Here is a 22706-nt window from a genome sequence, read left to right as displayed (position 1 = left end):
AGTGTCACATGACTCAACTCCTCAGTCTCAGCTCCAAAATTTCCTATTTTAAATTGCACCAGCATCCCTCAATCCCCTACTCAGTTCTACTTTTTTTCCATAATACATATCACCTTATAATACACCATACCATTTATTTATTAACTATTGCTTGTTTCCTTCACTAGTATTTAACATCCAAAGTGATTTTTCTTTCAGCATCTTTAACAGTCCCTGGAGCACAGTAGGCCCTCAAATGTTCGCTAAACTAATGAACTTCAAGAGGCAGATAAAGATGCCAAGTGGCATATATTCGGTTCAGAATGTTTTTACGGCTAAAGACGAAATTATGAGTGATATTTACGTTAACAAAATGAAAAACACTTTAATGGACATTTCTAAAATAATTCTTACTCGCTTGTAATTTTAAAAATAATAACAGCAACGTGAAAGAACTCTCGAAGAATAGTTAAAAGCAATCGGCTGGAACCAAGAACCCAAACTCTGTGCAGCTTCGCTGGAAGTCGTAAGACAGGCACCGGATGTGTGAACAGGAAGTGGCCGTGACCCATCCTAGGCTTTCTGGGACTTGTAGTTCGCCATGGGGATGGCGAAGACGCAGGTCGCAATCCGAGATTCTGCGCTTCCAGATTCACTTGGGAGGTGAGAGCCGTCTGGTTCCTGACGCCTCCGCAGAGGGGCATCAGAGGATGGAGATGTGGGAGTTCCAGGGAGAGAGGCTTGGGGCTGCGGAGACCCGAAATCCTGGCTGGGCGTCCGTAGGAAGGCGCGCGATACGGCGGAGGTACGTCAGACGCCGCATGAGGGCCGGGGCGCCCCATCCCCCCCCTGCGGCCCAGAGGGGCCCTCCTCTCACCTGAGCTCCCGCGTTGACGGGCCTGGGGGCTTCGTAGTTGGCCTTTACCGCGCCGGTGACTGGCCTTGTATCAAGAAGGTTTTGGGTGGACGTTGGAGACCGAGAGGGCTCCTGTGACAGACCGAGGTTTCTGTCCCCACAGCACTATCCTTGCTAAAAGGTTACATCCAAGCCCCCTGTACCGAGGAACGCGTCGCGGGCATCCAAAAATCCATCCCTAAAGGCGACACATCCAATCCGAAAGCTCCTACTGCTCTAACTAGGACATCTTAGAGCTGCTAGGGACTGCAGGATGTACCCTGGGAGTGGGGGTCGGGGGGTGGGGGGGGGGCCTGTTTGATCCTGAGCCCAGTGGAGAGAGCAGAGGGAGGTGCCGCATGGGGAGACAAGAAAAGCACGCCAGGAGAGGGGAGTGTTTCACACAGTAGCAAGAGCTAAGGGGCTTTTCCCTGCAGTCTTGTTGGACTGGCTAGTCCTGCAAGGTGGACTTAATTTTAATGGCTTTTTCTCTTTTGCTAGCTCTAGCTTTCTGGAACTCTGACTGTCCTAAGAGGAGGGAGTGACCAAGTTCCAGGTGAATTGGGGTCTCTGCTCTGAAAATGCTATCTCCCTGAAAATGTAAGTAACTCTTCTTTCTTGGGACAGAGGAAGGACATCAGCATTAATTAAACGTCTGTCTGCTGTCAGGCCCTGCCTTTATTCTATATGTCACTTTCTCTTTATGTCAGACTCCATTGTGAGACATGTTAATTTATAAATATGGGCGTAGTAACATTAATATACTAAGGGCATATAGCTATTAGATGATGTTGCCAGTCTGCACAGGTCTCTGCTGCCTTTATGTATTCTTTTTTAAAATATTTTATTTATTTATTTTTAGAGAGAGGGTAATGGAGGGAGAAAAAGAGGGAGAGAAATGTCAGTGTGACAGAGAAACATGGATCAGTTACTTTTCTCATACCCCTGACCAAACCAGCAACCCAGTCATGTGCCGTGACTGGAATGGAAGTGGTACTCTATACATTCCTTCTTTCTTTTTTACTTGTTTCCTAGTGAAGACTATTCATTCACTGCTGAAGTTGGAGATTGCTAGTATTATGCATTTTAAGATTGTGGTGTATGTTAATAACTTTGAATTTAAAGAAAGGACTTCATTCCACCAATACTTGCTGAGTATTTTTATGTACCAGACATTGTCCTTGGGTCTTCTGAAAGGCAGCAGCCCCAGTTTAACCGCTCCCTCCCTCTATAACTTGGGTAAGTCACTTCACGATAATGAACCTTAATTTTCTCATCTGAAAATGAGAGTTGACTTTGATGACCTCAGAGTTCTCTACTTATAGCATTTGATTATTTTTTAAATTGAATGTGTACTTGTAAATACCATTTAGATTTTGAGTCAGTTGTGCTAGTTGCTGAAAATTTAAAGATTAGTTGAACATGGCTCCTGTCCTTTAGAACAACAGTCCCCAACCTTCTTGGCACAACGGACTGGTTTCGTGGAAGACAATTATTCCACAGTCTGGGGTTGGAGGGGGTCGTTTGGGGGTGATTCAGGCACAGTACATTCAAGCTCACCCCCTGTTGTGTGGCCCAGTTGGGGACTTCTGCTTTAGAATCATATAGCCAATTTGGGAGACAGATTTAATAGCTATAGTAGAGGTATGTAAAAGATACTATGAAATGTTGGAGGAGAGACATCTAACTCATCCTCATTCTTCAGAAAGGAGGTTGCTGATTGCCCTGAAACTGAAAGGAGTTTCAAAATGAATGGGATAAATGTAAATCAGAGCAGAAGCAGTATATAAAGGGCTACTCTAGACCTAAAGTATGACATTTAGATTACTACAGGTAATTATCCTATTTTTCATTCCAAAAGGCACTTTTTCTCCCCAAAAAGTGAGAGGAAATATCTGTGTGTCTTATGGAGAAAATATTTCATCACAGACTGTGATGTGTGTTATCTGACCTGTCAGCGGTGGCGACAGCTGTTAGAAGAGGAAGCAGTGGGCCCACATGAAACCCCTGGGGACACTTAAATGTCCCACTTTACTGCTGAATCTCAGAGCATCTCAGAGCATCTGGTCAGTTGCCGTCCACCTCTGCCCATCACCTGGGACCTGGGAGAGTGCAGAGAGCCTCCTGACACTCCCACCTATAACCCCTGACTTGTTGAATCAGCTGAGGTTAATAATTGGTATGAGGCACAGTGCCGATTGCCAATTGTCTTTGACACTGGGTGGTGTCTGTGTCAGTAGAACCACCTCCAATCACCAATCACTGTGTCTTAAGCTCTGCCAATCATGAGAGGCAGATGGGTGGAGCCGAAATAACATGTTCTCTCTCAGCTGGCTACTGGCTCCGTCAGATGCTACAGCTGTCTCATCTACCTCCATACTCTTTCCAGTGCACACCAGATTTCTGTGTGAGTTGAGCAACCATAAATGCTGAAGTTTGTGGTATATAAAGGGAGTTATGGTGGGGTCACTATTCTGGTAGTAACACAGGCACTGAGGGGACGAAAGGGTATCACTAGCCGTAACAGGCACTGGGTATAGTCTGCCAGAACCTGTAACTAGGATAGTGATACTCTCAGTGACTGTTACAACTAGTGATACCTCTTAGCTCCCTCAATGCCTGTTATTAAAGGCCCTCATTAATTTTGACACTAGCAATGATGAGCTCTTGGAGTTCCCAGAAAGCTAGAAGGGTACTTGAACCTTAAAGTCTCTCCTCATTTGTTAATAACAGTGATGATGGTTCTTAATACTGCTGTTGACTGCTGTTCACTTTACATGGTTGAAATATTATTCTATTATATTTTATTAAACATTTTAGTACACCATTTGGTTCAGAATATTTTTTTTCTTGTTTTACTCCTCTAAACCTAAGTGCATCTTATGGTCAGGTGCATCTTTTAATGCAAAAACTACAGTAATCCAGTGTGACTACAGCTCCTGTCCATTTCCTGCCTTTTGTGTTACTATTCCCTTTTGTTGGATTCAGTAAGGAAGGCTCTGGAAAGGAAGTGGAAAGCCACATAATGTATGTAGTTCAGAGGAGTTTGACATTTGGTGGTGGGTAGGGGGTGGTCAAAGAGACACGAAACTACTGATCCCATGACCTTCCACTTTGGTTGACCCCCAGGATACTGAGCACACTTTCCCAGAGTAAGCACGAATCCCACCTTGGGGTGACTCATAAGCTCCACTGATACCAGCAGAGACTATTATTCTTTTAGTCTCAACTTTGTCTTGTTTTAGCAGGACCACTATTTCTCTTTTTCCTTTCCCCTGTCACACTGATTCCTTTCATTTGGGCCACTGTCATACTATTTCTCATATCTTGGAATTATCAGTGTACTACAAAGTTTATTGTCCATCACCATAATCTTATCATTCTCAGCACAGAATTCTCCCTACTGCTTTGTCTGTGGGGTTTTTTAATAGTACTAAATCTGACTATCTAATCTATGAATTGAAAACTGACAAAACTTGTATTTGAAGACTTGGTCGGGAGTTATCATGGTTTACATAAGAAATGAAAGCCTTACGTAGGACAGTGACAATGAGAATAAAGAAGATAATACATTGGAGGGAGATTTAGGAGACAGCATTGAAGTTATCTGAATATTGTTGAGGTAGAGAAGGTGTCTTAGAAAATCTGGACAATGGGGTGGAAGTTTGATAAGCCATAAAATGGAAAAAAGATAACTAATGGACTTGAATCTCAGAAGGAAAGAAAGGATTTGATCTGGACTGCATAGGGAGAAGTTAGCCTTAGAAAGAAAGCATTTTTTTCTTGAGGTCAAGAAGAAGTCTAGTTGACAGGAGTGGCTAATCAAACTGCTTGATATTCACCTGGTACTATTGTACTAAAGTGTGCATTTAGAGCGGATGTCCACCCCACAGGTGTTTGGATGGTGCATCTGGTGCCCACTCTGAGGAGTGGCACTGTGGGTTTGCTCCCTACAGCCCCATCCCCAGCCAAATTGCAGATTTCAGGTCCCCCTGCCCCTCCCGAGATGACCACCTATCCAGTTAATCTGCCTTTCAGGAGCTGGCTCAGTCTCTTCTGAGGGAAGTTAAAAAGCTGACAAAAGAAAAGAGATTGGAGCTTGTCTGCACTGAGGAGAGAAAACTGGTTCTGTACATGCTTTAACTTGAGGTCAGAGCAAAAACTTACATATCCTGAATTAAAGGTGGCAAAACTAGTCCCTGTCAGCTTTTTAAAAAAGCTGCTCAGAAGGATCCAAGGTGGTGGAGGAGAAAGTGAAAGCTACACTAACCTCCTCCCAGGACCAATCTGGAATTACAGCTAAATTGTAGAGAAACCATCCAGAACAACCAACTTAACAGTAGCTGGAGAAAGCCTTATAACCATGAACACAAAGAAGAAACAACTTCATCATAACGTGACTGGTATGGAGTGTGGAGGAGACATGAGAGGGCTAGTTGGGCTCCCGTGGGCTGCAGCTGAAGTGCCATTGGGAAATTTCAGCATCCAGGGGATTTCCCCTGAGAAGTATGGGGTCTAAACACCAAGCTGGGCTCTCAGCCTATAGCACCAGAGCTGGAAAGGAACCCAGATAACATCCAGCTGTGATAGTGGCTGGTCTCTGTCTGCCAGGGAGAGACGGCTGGAGACAGAGAGCCTCTTAAAGGGCCAGTGCATAACATTTTGTTTGCAGCCACTTACCTTGGGCAGGATCAAAAGACAGACAGAGTGAACTAGAGATAATTGAACAGAGTCTGGGGATGGTGGCTTTGGGGAGAGAACTGAGTGAGTAGTTGCCAGGATCCGTGTGCTGAGACATTCCCCTACTGTAGGAACCATCTTGCTCAGGCAGAGCAGTCCCCTCCAAGTGGCACTTCCCTGAGGGGAAGCAATAGCCCCATCCACAAGAATTACTCTGCCCCACCCTGTGGTTCTTAAGCCCGACTGCTGATTACAGACTGACTAGATTAACAACTGAAGGAAACAGCCCAGACTATGGATCACTGGTAGTCTCAAACAGGCTACCAAGGGCCAGACTGGGACACCATCTGACATCACCAGGGGCAGATCCAGAAATAGAAAACAGTGGCAAACACTAGATTATACTGACAAATTCCACCACAGTCTTCTTCATTATTTGCATTATTTTCTCGTTTTAACATTCATTTCTTGTCCTGCAAGTTTGTGCCTCTTAGGTCCCTAGTTTTTATATTACAGTTTATTACCAATCTCATATTTTGTTCCTCCTTTCTCTTACTCTTTACCTTCTTTCCTCTTCTAATTTTCATGTTAAATTTTATTTTCTCTTGCTACGACATGTTTCCATTCCACACTCTTACTATTTCTCCCTACTCCGGCCTCAAAACCATTTTTCTTGTCATTAGTCGTCTCACATTTATTTCCCTATTCTTAAAATGCTCTTATTCCCTCTCTACCTTTATCAACCATTGCTTGTTGTGGTTGTGGATATGGTGCTTGTTGTTGGGTTTCTTCACATTTATTTCTAGGTCTTCACTATTTTTTATTTCAAATCTCAGATTTTACTGTTCCCCTCTCCAATTCCATTTTGCCTTTCTCCAGCCCTTTCTTTTCTTCATGTGAAATGTCAGTTTTTCCCTGTCTTAGCCAGGTTTTCATTCCCTTCTTCTATCCTCTCAAAATCACCTCTCTTTCTCTAGATGCCTCTTAAGCTTTTCTTTCTTCTTTTTTTCCTCTTATTCCCATCCCTCTTATATTAATCTTTGCTCATTTGTTGTTGATAGTGCTCTGGTGGATCTTTTTCTCCAATTTGGCTTCTATTTTTTTCTCTTCCTCGCTGTGTGTGTGTGTGTGTGTACTTTATGTTTAAACCTAATACTGCATTATGTCTTCTTCCCTCCTTTTTAAATTTGTGATGTAAATTTTATTTTCCTTATTGCTTCACCTTGTCTCTGTTCCCTGCTCTTAATATTCTCCTCCCCTGCTCTGTCAAAATCATTTTTCTTTTAGTTGGTTATCTCATATTTGTTTTTCCTTTCTTATAATAGTCTTAATCTCCTTACACCCTTATTAATATTGGCTTATTTACTGTTGATAGTGTGATTGTGGGTAAGGGTTCTTTTTGTGGATACGGATTAGTTTCCTGGACTACTTGGTTTTGTTCTAGAAGCACCTGTACAACACCATACAAGATATGGTGGGTGGAGTGACTCTCGGTCAGCCAGCCTAATGGAAGGACTCACTAAGGAATGACCCAATGACAACAGAAATCCAATTACAACCAGAGACCCCACATAGATGACATAAAGGGCATCCCAAGAGCATCAAGTCCAGGAGATCAAGGAAACTGCACCACTGAGTCCCACAGGTCTTCTACTACAGAAGGTCACACCATGAAGACATGGAGCCAAAGCAGATCAATATAAGAAGCAGAAACAACAAGAGTCACCTAAAATGGGGAAACAAAGAAACAACCCCAAAATGACAGGAAAGGAGGATACCCAGAAATGGAGGCAGCAAACTACCAGACATAGAATTCAAAATAATAGTTATAAGGATCCTCAAGGAGGTCAGTGAGAATAACACACTACTCCAAGGAAGCTACAAGGAACTTACTGAGAACTACAACAGAATGAAAAAGGACATAGAAACTGAATAAGAGCCAGGAAGAAATGAAGAATACAGTAGCTGAAATGAAGAACACAGTAAAGGAATGTAGGCAGGCTAGATGAAGCAGAGGATCAAATCAGCGAGCTAGAGGACAAGGTAGGAAAAAATTCCCAGACAGAACAACAACAACAAAAAAGACTCAGAAAGAATGAAGGTAGTTTAGGAGAGCTGCAGGACAACATGAAACATATCCTCATCATAGTGATACCAGAAGGAGAAGAGGAGCTAATAATAGAAAACCTATTTGAAAAATCACAGAAAACTTCCCTAACTTGATAAGACAAAAAGTCTCCTAAGTCCAGGAAGCACAGTGGATCCCAATTAAGATTAACCCAAAGAGGCACACTCCAAGACACATCATAATTGAAATGGAAAATTTTAAAAACAAAGAAAGAATCTTAAAAGCAGCAAGGGAGGAACAGCCACTAACATACAAGGGAACTTTTTGATAAGGCTGTCAACTGATTAATCAACAGAAACATGAAAAGCCAGAAAGAAAAGGCAAGATGTATTCCAAATAAAATGCCTGCAACCAAGACTACTCTACACAGCAGGGCACTCCCTTAAAACGGAAGGAGATATAAGGAGTTTCCCAGACAAAAGAATAATAAAACAATACGTCACCAAACTAGCATTGCAAGAGATGCTAAAGGGACTGCTTTAAGAAGATGAAGAAAAAAAGGGGAGGGGGGTTACACATGTACAGAGAGAAAAATGGAAATGAATAAGTACCTATCAATAATACCCTTAAATGTAAATGGATTAAATGCTCCAATTAAAAGACAGGGTAGCTGAATGGATAAGAAAACATGACCTGCATATCTGCTATCTACAAGAGACCCACCTCAAAACAAAAAATCTACACAGACTGAAAGTGTAGGGATGGAAAAAAAATATTCCAAGAAAACAAACATGAAGAAAAGCTGGGGTAGCAATACTTATATCAGACAAAATAGATTTCAAAACAAAGGCTATAAAAAAAGACAAAGACATTTCATAATAGTTAAGGGAACAATCCATCAAAATATAATCCTTATAAACATCTATGCACCCAACATAGGAGCACCCACATATAAAGGAAAATCTTGGAGGACTTAAAGAAAGATATCAAGAGCAACCCATTCATAGTAGGGAATTTTAACACCCCATTGTCAATGAAGGATATATCTTCCTAGCAAAAGTCATCAAGGATATTGAGGCATAGAACAACACTCTAGATCAAATATATTTAATTGATATACACAATTTTTCATACCAAAGAAGCAAAATACACAGTCTTTTCAAATGAACATTTAACATTTTCAAAGATGGACTACATGGTAAGGCACAAAACAAGCCTCAAATAATTCAAGAAAAATGAGATCATACCAAGCATCTTCATGGATCACAATGACTTCAAATGAGAAACCAACCTTAAGAAAAAAAATCAAAAATATTGAAATTCATGTAGACTAAATACCATGCTATTAAATAATGAATGGGTTAACAATGAGGTGATGGGAAAAAAATTTTTTAATTCCTGGAAAAAATGAAAATGAAAACATAACAGGCCAAAACCTATGGGACACCGTAAAGACAGTTCTGAGAGAGACATTCATAGCAATACAGGCCTACTTAAAATAATAGATGGATCTCACATAAACAACCTAACCCTACATACACAAGAACTAGATGAACAACAACAAACAAAGCCCATAGTGAGTATAAGGAAGGAAATCATCAAAATCAAAGATGAATTAAATGACACAGAGACTAAACAAACAATTCAAAAGATCAATAAAACCAGGAGCTGGTTCTTTGAAAAGATAAACAAAATTGACAAGCCTTTAGCCAGGCTCATCAAGAAAAAGAGAGGACCCAAATAAAATCAGAAATGAAAGAGGAGAAATCACAACCAATACCACAGAAAGATGATACAAAGCATTGTAAGAAATTACTAAGAACAGCTGCATGAAAAGAAATTTAACAATCTGGGTAAAATGAACAAATTTCTAGAAACATATAATCTTCAAAAACTGAATCAAGAAAAAGCAGAAAGCCTGAATAGACCAGTAACGACTAATGAAATTGAAGCAGTAATCAAAAAACTCCCAGCAGACAAAATCCCTGGAATGGATGGCTTAACGGGCAAAGTTTGTCAAGCATTGGGGGAAGAGCTAACTACCATTCTTCTCAAACTATTCCAAAAAAATCAAGAAGATTCCCAAACCCTTTCTATGAGGCCAGTATTATCCTAATTACAAAACCAGGTAAAGACAGAAAGAAAAAAACTATAGGTCCATGTAGCTGATGAACAAAGATGCTAACATCCTCAACAAATATTGGCAAACCTGATCTGGCAATACATAAAAAACATCGTACACCATGACCAGGGATGCATGGATGGTTTAATATTCACAAAGCAATGAATGTAATACCACATAAACAAGATGAAAGTCAGAAATCACATGATCATATCAAGAGATGCTGAAAAATCATTTGATAAAGTTCACCCATTTATGATAAAAACACACAGCAAAGTGAGAAACATTACTTCAACATAATAAAAGCCATATACAAGAAACCTATAGCCAACATCATACTCAACAGACCATTATTAAAAGCTTTCCCTCTAAGATCAAGACTAACAATACATGGTGTTATTACAGCACAGTTTTATTCAACATTATATTGGAAGTTCCAGTCACAGCAATAGGACAAGAAAAAGAAATAAAAGGCATCCAAATTAGAAAGGAGGAAGTAAAACTGTCATTATTTGCAGATGACATGATATTGTACATAGGAAACCCTATAGGCTCCACAAAAAAAAAACTACTCAACCTAATAATTCAGTTCAGCAAAATAGAGGAATACAAAGTCAATGTTCGGAAATCGAGAGCATCTTTGTACACCAACAATGAAATATCAGTAACTAGGGGAAATCCCATTTACTATAGCAACAAGGAAAAATGAAGCACCTAGGAATAAACTTAACCAAGGCGGTGAAAGACCTGTTCTCAGAAAACTACAAAAACTGAAGAAAGAAATTAAGGAAGACACACCTAAATGGAAGCATATACCATGTTCATCAGTTGGAATAATTAGCATCATTAAAATGTCCGTGCTATCAAAAGCAATCTATATATTCAAGGCAATCCCTATTAAAATACCAATGACATATTTCACAGATATAGAACAAATATTTCAAAAATCTATATGGAACCAAAAAATTCTTGAATGGCCTCAGAAATCTTGAGAAAGAAGGACAAAGTAGGAGGGATCACAATACCTGATATCAAACTATACTACAAGGCCACTGTAATCAAAACACTCTGGTACTGGCATAAGAACAGACACATAGGTCAACGTAACAGAATAGAGCCCAGAAACAAACCCATGTGTCTATGGTCAGGAGCATAAAATGGAGTAAAAATAGCCTCTTTAATAAATGGTTTTGGGAGAACTGGAATACACATGCAAAAAAATGAAGCTGGACCAGGAACTTATACTATACATCAGAATAAACTCAAGATAGATGAAAAACTTAAACATAAGTCATGACACCATAAAAGTCCTAGAGTAAAACATAGGCAGTAAAATGTCAGGTGTCCCATGCAGCTATATTTTCGCTCGCATATCCTCTAGGGCAATGGAAATAAAGGAAAGAGTAAACAAATGGGACTACATCAAATTAAAAAGCTTCTGCACTGTTAAAGAAAACATTGTCAAAATGAAAAGGGAACCAATCATATGAAAAAACATCTGCCAGTGATAGTGCGGACAATGGTCTGATCTCCAAAATACATAAAGCACTCAAACGACTCAACACCAGGAAAACAAGCCAATTTAAAAAAGGGCAAAGGATCTGAATGGAAACTTCTCCAAGGAGCACACACTGATGGCCCATCAGCCTATGAAAGAATGCTCAACATCACTAGACATTAGAGAGGTGCAAATTAACACCACAACAAGATACCACCTCACACCTGTCTGAATGGTCATTAACAAATTAACAAACAACAAGGGCTGGCGAGATTGTGGAGAATAGGGTACCTTAGTTCGCTTTTGGTGAGAATGCAGACTGGTGCAGTCACTGTGGAAAACATGAAATTTCCCTAAAAAACTAAAAAAGGAAATGCTTTTAGATCCAGCAATTCCACTGCTGGGATTATACACTAAGAATCCTGAAACATCAGTTCAGAAGATCATATTCACCCCTGTGTTCATAGCAGTGTTATTTACAATAGCCATGTGCTGGAAACAGCTTAAGTGCCCGTCAGTAAATGAGTAGCTCAAAAAACTGTGGTACGTTTTCTGAGTGGAATACTACACAATAGAAAGAAAGGAATACCTACCTTTTGCAACAACATAGATTGAACTGGACATTATTATGCTAAGTGAAATAAGCCAGGTGGCAAAAGACAAATACCATATGACCTCACCTATAACAGGAACCTAATAAACAAATGAGCACAATAAAACCAGAAAACCAGAAGAATGGAAACAAGGAGCAGACTGACAGCCACCAGAGGGAAGTGGGTGCGGTAGAAGGAGGGAATGAAGGAGAATGGTCTAGTCAAGGAACAGGTATAAATGACCCATGGACATGGATAACAGGGTAGGGATTGACTTGGAAAAGAAGGGCGGGTGGAGCAGGGGAGAGCAATGAAGGAAAATTGGGACAACTGTAATAAAACAACAATAAAAAAAATAAAGAGTGCATTTATGTCACTCTTGGGCAACAACCTCCGTTTCTACTTATTTGTCCCACCTTCATGCAGGGACTTGCAGGCTTTTCTAGCCCAATCTCATCCCTTTTCCTCAGACACAGTGAAGACCTGTGACCTGGAGGAAAAACTGCCACTTGCAGTTGTATTCAAGTCAGTCCTGTGAGGGAGGGATTGTTCTCAATTTCCTAAAGGAGTAGTAGGTGGTGCCCCTTCAGCCTCAGGCCTACGGTGTAAGGTCTTCTGAAGGTTACTGGGCACTTCCATGGGTCAAAGTTGAGTTCCTTCTTTGGACTTCACTTGGCTCTCAGTTGTTTGTATATATTCTGTCCTCTGTTTTTCTGCTTGTGCCTTGTAGACTGGTGGCAACCCACAAACAGCTTGTTACCAGTGGAAACAGGATTCTTTTGTAGAATCACAAGAAATGCGTTTGGGGACGTATGCATAGGAGACTTGAAGCATAGTGGTTAAACTTATTGGAGTGAAAATAAAGGATTGTCCCTAGGTGCCTGATGTCTTATTCACTACCAAGTGTCTCAGCTCCATCTCGCTGCAAAAGAAGTCCTGGACCTGATGAGCACAAAAGCCCACCAGGAGGGTCAGCATTCAGAACTGCAATACCATCACCTTGGGCTCCAATAGTCCGGCACAGTGTTTGTTCGTGGCAGCGCTTACCTGTGTCTCATTTCCCCATCTGTACATCTGCCACCAAGGCTCGATGGCACTGGCTTGTGTTCCAGAACTGTACTCCAGCCCCTGCAGCTGCTAAAGTGGGAAGAATGTGCTAAGGAAAGAATAAACAAATTGGGCCTTTGTTAAGCTTTGATTATACATTGGGGAACACAATTTTCGTTGAGTTACTTCTGACCCTTGTCTTTGACTTGGCATCTGAATCCAAAAATGACCCCAGTTTTTCTCTTACCAGCTTTTCTTTTTTTTTTCTTTTTGGTTTTTCAATTACATTTGTCCCATTTTTCCCCCATTGCTCTCCTCCACCCAGCCCACCCCTCCTCCCACAATCATATCCCTCCCCGTTGTCCATGTCCATGAGTCATTTATACACGTTCCTTGACTAAACCCTTCCCTTACTTATCCCCCTTCTATCCCTCTCCCCTCCACCCTATTGACTGCTATTCTGCTCTTTCTCCCATTTAGTTTGTTTGTTTATGTTGTTCTTTAGTTTCCTGTATTAGGTGATATCATGTGGTATTTTTCTATCTTTGCCTGGCTTATTTCACTAAGTATAATTCTCTCTAGTTCCATCCATGTTGTCGCAAATGGCAGGAGTTCCTTCTTTCTGTCTGCTGCATAGTATTCCATTGTGTAAATGTACTACAGTTTTTTAATCCACTCATCTACAAGTGGGCACTCAGGCTGTTTCCAGCACTTAGCTATTGTAAACAGTGCTGCTATGAACATAGGGGTGCATAAGTTCTTTTGAATTAGGGTTTTAGGATTTTTCGAGTATAATCCTAGCAATGGAATCGCTGGTTCAAAAGGCAGTTCCATATTTAGTTTTTGAGGTAATTCCATACTGTTTTCCATAGTGGCTGCAACAGTCTGCATTCCCACCAACAGTGCAGTAGGGTTCCTGTTTCTCCACATCCTTGCCAGACTTGTCTGTAGATTTGTTAATGATGGCCATTATGACTGGTGTAAAGTGGTATCTCATTGTGGTTTTTATTTCCAACTCTCTGATGGCTAGTGATGTCAAGCATTCTTTCATGTGTGTATGGACCCACTGTATATCCTCTTTGGAGAAGTGTTTGTTCAGGTCCTTTGCCCATTTTTTAATTGGGTTCTCTGTTTTCTTGATATTGATTCGTGTAAGTTCTTTATATATTTTGGAAATTAGTCCCTTGTCTGAGGTATCATTGGCAAACATGTTTTCCCATATGGTTGGTTTCCTTTTCATCTTGCTGATGTTTTCTTTTGCTGAGCAGAAACTCTTTAGCTTGATGTAGTCCCAATTGTTTATTTTTTTTCTTTATTTTCCTTGCCTTAGGAGATATATTCGTGAAAATATTGTTACGTGGGATATATGAAATTTTCCTTCCTATGTTTTCCTCTAGGACTTTTATGGTGTCACAGCTTACATTTAGGTCTTTGATTCATCTTGAGTTTATTCTGGTGTGTGGTGTAAGTTGGTGGTCTAGTTTCATTTTTTTGCATATCCCTGTCCAGTTATCCCAGCAAAATTTGTTGAAGAGGCTCTTTTCACTCCATTTTATGTTCCTTCCCCCTTTATCAAGTATTATTTGACCATATAGTTCTGGATTTATTTTTGGACTCTCTATTCTGTTCTATTGCTTTATATGTCTGTTCTTATGCCAGTACCAGATTGTTTTGATCACAGTGACTTTGTAGTATTGTTTGATGTCTGGTATTGTGATTCCTCCTGCTGTGTTCTTCTGTCTCAAGATTGCTTTGGCTATTCAGACTCTTTTTTGGTTCCATATGGATTTTTGAAGTATTTGGTCTAGGACTGTGAAATACATCATTGGTATTTTAATAGGAATTGAATTGAAACTATAAATTGATTTGGGTAGTATAGACATTTTGATGATGTTGATTCTTCCCTTCCAAGAACATGGTATTTGCTTTCATTTATTTCTAGCTTCCTTAATTTCTTTCTTCAGGTGTTACGTAGTTTTCCAAGCATAGGTCTTTTATCTCTTTCGTTAAGTTTATTTCTAGGTACTTTACTTTTCTTATTGCTATAGTAAATGGTATTTTCTTTTTTGTTTCTGTCTCTTGATATTTTATTGTTGGTGTACAGAAATGCCTTAGATTTCCGTATATTTTGTACCCTGCTATTTTGCCAAATTTGCTTATTATATCGAGTAGCTTTTTAGTGGAGTCTATAGAGTTTTCTATGTATACTGTCACGTCATCTGCATATAATGATAGTTTTATTTTCTCTTTCCCAATTTGGATGCCTTTTATTTCTTTTTCTTGTCTGATTGCTATAGCTAGGGCTTCCAACACTGTTGAATAGGAGTGGAGATAGTGGACATCCTTGTCTTGTTCCTGATCTCAGGGGGAATGCTTTCAGTTTTTGTCCATTGAGTATGATGTTTGCATCAGATTTCTCATATATACCCTTAATTATGTTAAGTTATGCTCCCTCTATTCCCATTTTGCTGAGTACTTTCATCATAAATGGGTGTTGTACTTTATCAAATGCTTTTTCTGCATCTATTGATATGATCGTGTGATTTTTGTCTTTCATTTTGTTTAGGTGATGTATTATATGTATTGATTTATAAATATTAATCCATCCTTGCATCCCTAGGATGAATACCACTTGATCCTGGTGTATGATTTTTTTAATGTGTTGCTGGATCCAGTTTGCCAATATTTTGGTGAGTATTTTAGCATCTATATTCATCAGTGATATTGGCCTATAGTTCTCTTTCTTTGTTGTGTCTTGACCTGGTTTTGGAATTAGGGTAATACTGGCTTCATAGAAAGAGTTTGGGATTTTTCCCTCTTTTTGGGTTTTTTGGAATAGTTTGAGGAGGGTAGGAGTTAGCTCTTCCCTAAATTTTTTGTAAAATTTGCTGTTAAGCCATCTGATCTAGGTCTTTTGTGTGCCGGGAGATCTTTGATTACTGTTTCAATTTTATTCCTTTTTATTGGTTTGTTGAGACTTTCTACTTATTCTTGATTCAGTTTTGGAAGATTATTTATATCTAGAAATTTGTCCATTTCATCTAAGTTTTCTAATTTCTTGCCATATAGTTATTTGTAGTAATTTCTTCAATCCTTTGTATTTCTGTGGTATTAGTCGTGATTTCTCCTCTTTCATTTCTGATTTTGTTTGAGACTTCTCTCTTTTTTCCTTGAGCAGCCTGGCTAAAGGCTTGTTGGTTTTGTTTATTTTTTCAGAGAACCAGATCCTACTTTTGTTGATCTTTTGAATTGTTTTGTGTGGTCTCTATGTCATTTAATTCTGCTCTGATCTGAATGATTTCCTTCCTCTACTTGCCCTAAGCTTTATTTGTTGTTGTTATTCTAGTTCTTGTAGATTTAGGGTTATATTTTTTTATAAGAGATTCTTCTATCCTTTCAGATATGCTTGTATTGCTATGAACTTTGCTCTCAGGACTGCTTTTACATGTCCCATAGGTTTTGGGCTGTTGTGTGTTCATAATCATTACTTTCCAGAAATTTCTTGATTTCTTCTTTGATGTCATTGTTAACCCATTCATTATTTAATAGCATGATATTCATTCTCTATGACTTTGGATGTCTTTGATTTTTTTCTTTGAGATTGATTTCTAGTTTCAAGGCATTGTGGTCTGAAATGATGCTTGATAGGATTTCAAGTTTCTTGAATTTGTTGAGGTTTGTTTTGTGTCCTATCATGTGGTCTGTCTTTGAAAGTGTCCCATGTGCATTTGAAAAGAATGTATATTTTTCTTCTTTGGGGTGGAAAGTTCTATATATATCAGTTAAGTCCATGTGGTTTAGTGTGTTGTTCAATGCCTGTATATCCTCGTTGTTTCTTTGCTTCAAAGATCTGTCTGTTGTTGATAATGGAGTGTTAAAGTCCCCTACTATGAGTGTGTTGTTGTTAATATCCTTCTTGTGGTCTTCTAGTATTTTCTTTATGTATTTGGGTGCTCCTATGTTTGGTGCATATATGTTTATCAGTGTTATATCTTTTTTATGTATATTATATTGATTATATTGTTACAATAATTCCAGTTTTTTCCCCTTTGCTCCCTTCCACCCAGCACCCCCCATCCCGCAACAATCCCCACCCAAGTCCATGCCCTTGGGTCGTATATACAAGCTCTCCTGCCTCACTCTTTCGTATAGTATTATTCTTCTTTTTAAAAATAATTAATTCATTAAACAATAAAAACAATTCCTCCCTCTCAGACTTAAGACCTTTTATAATCTTATAAAGGACAATGGGCAAAGCTCTCGAGCTCTTCTAGCTGCTTCAAGCTGGACATGGTCGTCGTCTTACCAACCCTTGGTTCCAGAAATCCCTAATAAGAGTGGGGGTGTGGTGGGGAGCGTGGCCTTCCCACATGGGGAAGGATCGCGCAGACTCCAGGTCAGTTGGCTGTCCCTGGGCAACCGCATGCTTGATTTAACAGGCTGGCGTCCTTGTTGTATTCTGGAGGCAACACGGTTAAAACATCATTCAATCCATAACCACTGGATGACAAAAGACAGGTATTAATTGTTCAGTGTCCCACATTAGGGAAAAGAAGGGCTTCTTTGGAGGAAGTTGTGCCAAGTACATCTCACCTGTCCAAAACCCTTTTGCCTATTATATTTAGTTTGGACTGAGGGAAATATTTTAGGTTTCCCCTCTCTCAGACCTCTGGGCTCTTTCTGTCTAAGCCATTAGGACAGAAAAGAGAAACCAGTTTTACAGTGAAGCCTACAGACCACCCCATACTTTACCAACCCAGCCACTTAGTTCAGCCAAAGCATTGAGTCTCAAGAGGCAGTGATGCAGACAGGATTAAGTGAGGCCTGTATGTACAGACAATCACTCAGGTAATGAGATCCTAGGTTTATGCCCTTTGAAAACAGAAAACACATGTTAAATTATGTAACATAACCCACAAACAAGTCTCTAAATCTGTAAGACTATTCGGAAAGACATCCAGTTGCAAGGCATTTGACATTCTTCTTGCCTGTAAAAAAGCATCATTGATAATACCACAGACATAGTTTAACTTTCAAATGAAAACAAATTTTAAATGAAAAGAAACTTTAAAGACAGTTAGGTGCACTACTTTATAGTCTACCACTGAGCATTGTGATTTTCCTTGAATCACAATTTTTCTCCCTAAGATTACCCTCCTTGTCATTAAAGGGACTGCATTGACCCATTTTTAATTTATCCTGTTCATTTGCATAAACACAACAAGAGCAGCAAATGATCTCTTATGATCTTTAGTTCCGCTTTGCTGGAACTTACACAAGGAACATTTAGGGTAACCTTCAGTCAGCCCTTCAGGGCACAGAAGCAGAACCGCATACCTGGCATTCAGCCTTGCCTGTGAACACCTGTCTTTTCCAAGTCCTTCTGGTTTTCCAATGTGCCTTAAGGTCCTTTCTAGCCATCTTTTAGGAAAACAACCTTCATTTCTTCCCTGGAAAGATTGCCATGGACCGCGCATCCAACCAAGGTACCAGGCCTTTTATCTCGTGGGCTTTTATTACCTTTGAAAGTCAATCCCAGTTCCTCAGGGCTTTTCGATAACAACCAGAGCCCAATCATGTCTCCTTTAGGCATGACATTCTAGTCAAAGTCTTGGTCAAAAAAAACCTCTATTAACACCTGGTCTTATTAATTTCATGGAAAGAAACCTATGTCATTACTTCTTTAGAATGCCAAACTCTGGAGGGATCAGATAGGGAGAAAATATACAGTGTGAAGAAAAGTCCTTGTCCTTCTAATAGTCACTGAACTTGCATTTCCATTCTTTATATTTTCACTTTTTCCCCCACTAAAAATTTTTTTGTTTGTTTTTCCATTACAGCTGTCCCACTTTTTTCCCCCTCTTGCTTCCCTGCACCCTGCTCCTCCTTCTCCCACATTCAGTCCCAATCAGTTGTCCATGTCCATGGGTCATTTATAGTTGTCTTTGACTAGACCCTTCCCCTTCTTACCCCCTTCTCTCCCTCCCATCTCCCCCTTTGCTACTGTTAGTTTATTCCTTGTTTACATACCTCTGGTTCAATTTTGCTCATTTGTTTGTGTTGTTCATTAGTTTCCCGTAATAGGTGATAGCATAAGGTATTTATCTTCCGTTGCCTGGCTTATTTCACTAAGCATAATTCTCTCTAGTTCCATCCATGTTGTTGCAAATGGTAGAAGTTCTTTCTTTCTTTCAGTACTTATTCATTGTCATTTTCACCCTTTGTACTTGTGTTCCTCTCTGTCTGTCTCTGTTTCTTCATCTTCTCAAAGCAGACCCTTTAGCATCTCTTGCAATGCTGGTTTGGTGGAGATGTATTCTTTTTGCCTTCTTTTATCTTGGAAACTCCTTATTTCACCTTTCATTTTGAAATAGAGCCTTTTTGGGTAGAGTATTCTTGGTTGTAGGCCTTTGTTTTTCATTGCTTGGAATATTTTTTGCCATTCCCTTCTGGATTGTAGTGTTTCTGCTGAGAAATCTGATGACAGCCTTTTGGAGTTCCTTTATACGTTATTAGCTGTTTCTCTCTTGCAACTTTTAAGATTCTCTTTGTCTTTGAATGTTGCCATTTTAATTATGATGTGTCTTGAAGTGGGCCTGTTGGGATTCATCTTCATTGGGATCCTCTGTGTTTCCTGGATTTTGATGACTTTCTCATCAAATTAGGGAAATTTTCTGTCATTAGTTTTTCAAACAGGTTTTCTATCCCTTGCTCCTCTTCTTCTCCTTCCGGTATTCCTATGATACAGATATTATTATGTTTCATGTTGTCCTGCAACTCTCTTAAAACCTCTTCATTCTTTTTCAGTCTTTTTTCATTTTGTTGCATACTCTGTGGATATTTTTCTACGTTTTCTTCCACCTCGCTGATCGTTCTTCTGCTTCCTCTAGCCTGCTTTTTATTCCTTCTACTGTGTTCTTCAATTCAGAAATTGTATTCTTCATTTCCTCCTGGCTCTTATTGGTAACTTCTATGTCTCTTTTCACGCTAGTGTAATTCTTAGTAAGTTCCTTGTAGTCTTTCTGGAGTTCCTTGTAGTTGCCCTGGAGTTCTTTGTAGTTTTCTTTGAGCTCACTGAGCTCATTGAGCCTCCCTGTAATCCATCTTTTGAATTCCAGATCTGATAGTTTGCTTCCCTCTATTTTTATTTAGCACTCTTTCTGGGGACAGATTATACATATTTATTCTCATTATGACAACTCTTCTTTTTTTCTAAAACTTTTTATAGATTTCTTTTTTTCATTTCATTGTAATATTAGGATATTAGGATATTCGTTATTATTTTGATCAACATGTATATCCCAGTATGTCTAAAATGTGTATTTTTAGCACAATTCCCTCTCAGAAATTTCAGACCCATATATCTTACAGCTTACACTTAAGATTCCACCAGCACCACAAATTAAGCATTAGATTTAGAGTTTGGGTTGAATGCCCTTACTCTGTACTCCCATGCCTGGTTATGCCTGCATCTTCCATAGCACTGATACGGTGTTATCATTGTTAGTGTATTTGTCTTTCTTCCCACTAGTCTCTAACTTGTTAATTAAAAAGATTTGTTTTCTTCCTTGTATCCCCAGCATCTATTAAAGCAGTTTACCAATTAAATGCAAATTTACTTAAAATGAAGTAAAGTGAAATGAAATGTAATTTGTGGTAAGGGTGTGAGATTCATAGCCTCCTGCAGAGTTAGGGGAGGGATACTTTTATTAACCATGCTTAAAAGCAGAGGAAATGTTTGTCTTGTGTATAAAGCCTTCTCTTTGACATTAAACCAAAGGACATGATTAGAAGGGTAAAATGGAACTTTTTCCAAATTGCTAAGTCTTTAGGACTTAGGCATTCCAGTTCTGAAATCTTGAAATCTATCCTTTGTTTCTGTCACTGAATTTTCTTTGTTTTCTAGGAGACTTGAATGAAAATTCTGTGGAGACTGCTAAAGAGAAAGAACTTAGGAATCTATTACATAAAGAGCTTTTCCTGCTGGCTGATTTGAAAAGATGGCCAGTATAATAACTGGAGCATTTAAGGAGAAGTGTACAGGAACCCTGAACTAGATCTTTCCCCTTGTCAAAAATGGGGGAAACATCTCACATTTCCAGAAGAAAGAGCAGTGTTGTGGCCCTTCAAAGTGGTGATTTCAAAAACATGGAAAGTGAAGAATATTTGTCTCTGAAAGTTCCAAGTCAAATGGCCACACAGGACTCCTCGGTGACATTTTGTAAGAATGAACCCCAGGATCCTCATGAAAGCAAAAATCTGTTTGTAAATGGAGAAAGCACTAAGAGGAGAGTGTTAGGAGGGAAAAGCTCTCCTCCTGTAGGCCATTGTTCAGAGACCCTTCATATTAAACTTGTGTCTGATGTAATAGAACTAGTCTCACCATTGTTCAATGGGGAATTAGTTTGCCAGAATAGCCAATTGAAGGAATCTTTGGACCCCTTAGATGGTAACTGTAACAACATTTGTGGTTGGGAATCCCAGGTGGTCAGTCATCAGAGAGCTCATGCAGAGAAGCATCCCTATAACCATTATGACTCTGGCAAAATACCTAAACTCACCTTAGAGAGTCCTACATGTGAGAATATCCACATTGCAGGGAAACAATACCGAAGCAATTGGTGTGGTAAGGACTTCAGTGAGTGCTCAGAACTACTACTTAATCAGAGAGACCATACAGAAGAAAAGCCCTACAAATGTGAGCAGTGTGGGAAGGCCTTTGCAAGGAGCTCGAGTCTCCTCATCCATCGAGCAAGCCACATTGATGAGAAACCTTATAAGTGTGACAAGTGTGGGAAGGGCTTCACAAGGAGTTCAAGTCTGCTCATTCATCACGCAGTCCATACAGGTGAAAAACCTTATAAATGTGACAAGTGTGGGAAGGGCTTTAGTCAGGGCTCCAAACTGCATATCCACCAGCGAGTACACACAGGTGAGAAGCCCTATGAGTGTGGGGAGTGTGGAATGAGCTTTAGTCAGCGCTCTAACCTGCACATCCATCAGCGAGTCCACACAGGAGAAAGGCCCTACAAATGTGGAGAGTGCGGGAAAGGCTTCAGTCAAAGTTCGAACCTTCACATTCATCGATGCATACACACTGGGGAGAAGCCTTACCAGTGCTATGAGTGTGGGAAGGGCTTCAGCCAGAGCTCAGATCTCCGCATCCATCTCAGAGTCCACACTGGGGAGAAGCCCTATCACTGCGGCAAGTGTGGGAAGGGATTTAGCCAGAGCTCCAAACTCCTCATCCACCAGAGAGTGCATACTGGAGAAAAGCCCTATGAGTGCAGTAAGTGCGGGAAGGGCTTCAGCCAGAGCTCCAACCTCCACATCCACCAGCGGGTTCACAGGAAGGATCCCTGTTAAAGAGCTCTTCAATTATATGCTTATACTCTAAAGACAAGTATTTTTAACATCACTCTTCCCTTTATAGTCTATGAAGGAGGGAGATAATGAGTTATTAAGATATGTTCCCTCACTGAAAATAATTCCTTCGTTTAAGTATTTAAGTGCCAAGAACTTTTGTTACGCTATACAATGAACTGCTTGTTCCAGTTCTTTAGATGGGTAGAGTGAAAACATCTGTACTCTGTAGTTCAGCCAGTGTTACTAAAACTATATTCCCTACCCAGCATTTATAAAGCAAGAACTTTACATTTATTTAAGTACGTTTCCCTTTGTTCACAATCTGAGAAATTAGAACACTGATTTCTCATCAAAACATGTGCCTTGTGTTTTTCATATTTCTTTCCAGCCCTGAGTAGCCCTGAATAAACTATAATTGTATAATATGTTGGTTTTAAGCCAGGGGGTGGTTGGAGATA

General features: G+C 39.7%; 1 protein-coding gene across 5 annotated transcripts; it reads left to right on the top strand.

The window, feature by feature from the left end:
- Positions 1-424: 424 nt before the first annotated feature.
- On the top strand, positions 425-22665 carry ZNF239 (zinc finger protein 239). Of its 5 annotated transcripts, XM_090277817.1 has the most exons (4): positions 425-784; positions 1376-1474; positions 15503-15572; positions 20789-22665. In XM_090277817.1, exon 4 carries the CDS (start codon positions 20959-20961, stop codon positions 22246-22248), a length of 1290 nt encoding a protein of 429 aa, XP_090133943.1. In that variant the 5' UTR covers positions 425-784; positions 1376-1474; positions 15503-15572; positions 20789-20958; the 3' UTR covers positions 22249-22665. The 5 variants fall into 5 exon arrangements, with proteins under 5 accessions (XP_090133943.1, XP_090133942.1, XP_090133947.1 ...); XM_090277816.1 differs by lacking the exon at positions 15503-15572 and having other exon boundaries at positions 427-784; XM_090277821.1 differs by lacking the exons at positions 425-784; positions 15503-15572 and adding an exon at positions 830-911.
- The last annotated feature ends 41 nt before the right edge of the window (positions 22666-22706 follow it).

The sequence above is a fragment of the Furipterus horrens genome, unplaced genomic scaffold (genome assembly GCF_987537825.1).
Source record: "Furipterus horrens unplaced genomic scaffold, mFurHor1.1.pri manual_scaffold_5, whole genome shotgun sequence".
NCBI lineage: Eukaryota > Metazoa > Chordata > Mammalia > Chiroptera > Furipteridae > Furipterus > Furipterus horrens.
The sequence above is the reverse complement of the archived record's forward strand: the minus strand, read 5'-3'. Positions and strand labels throughout refer to the sequence as shown.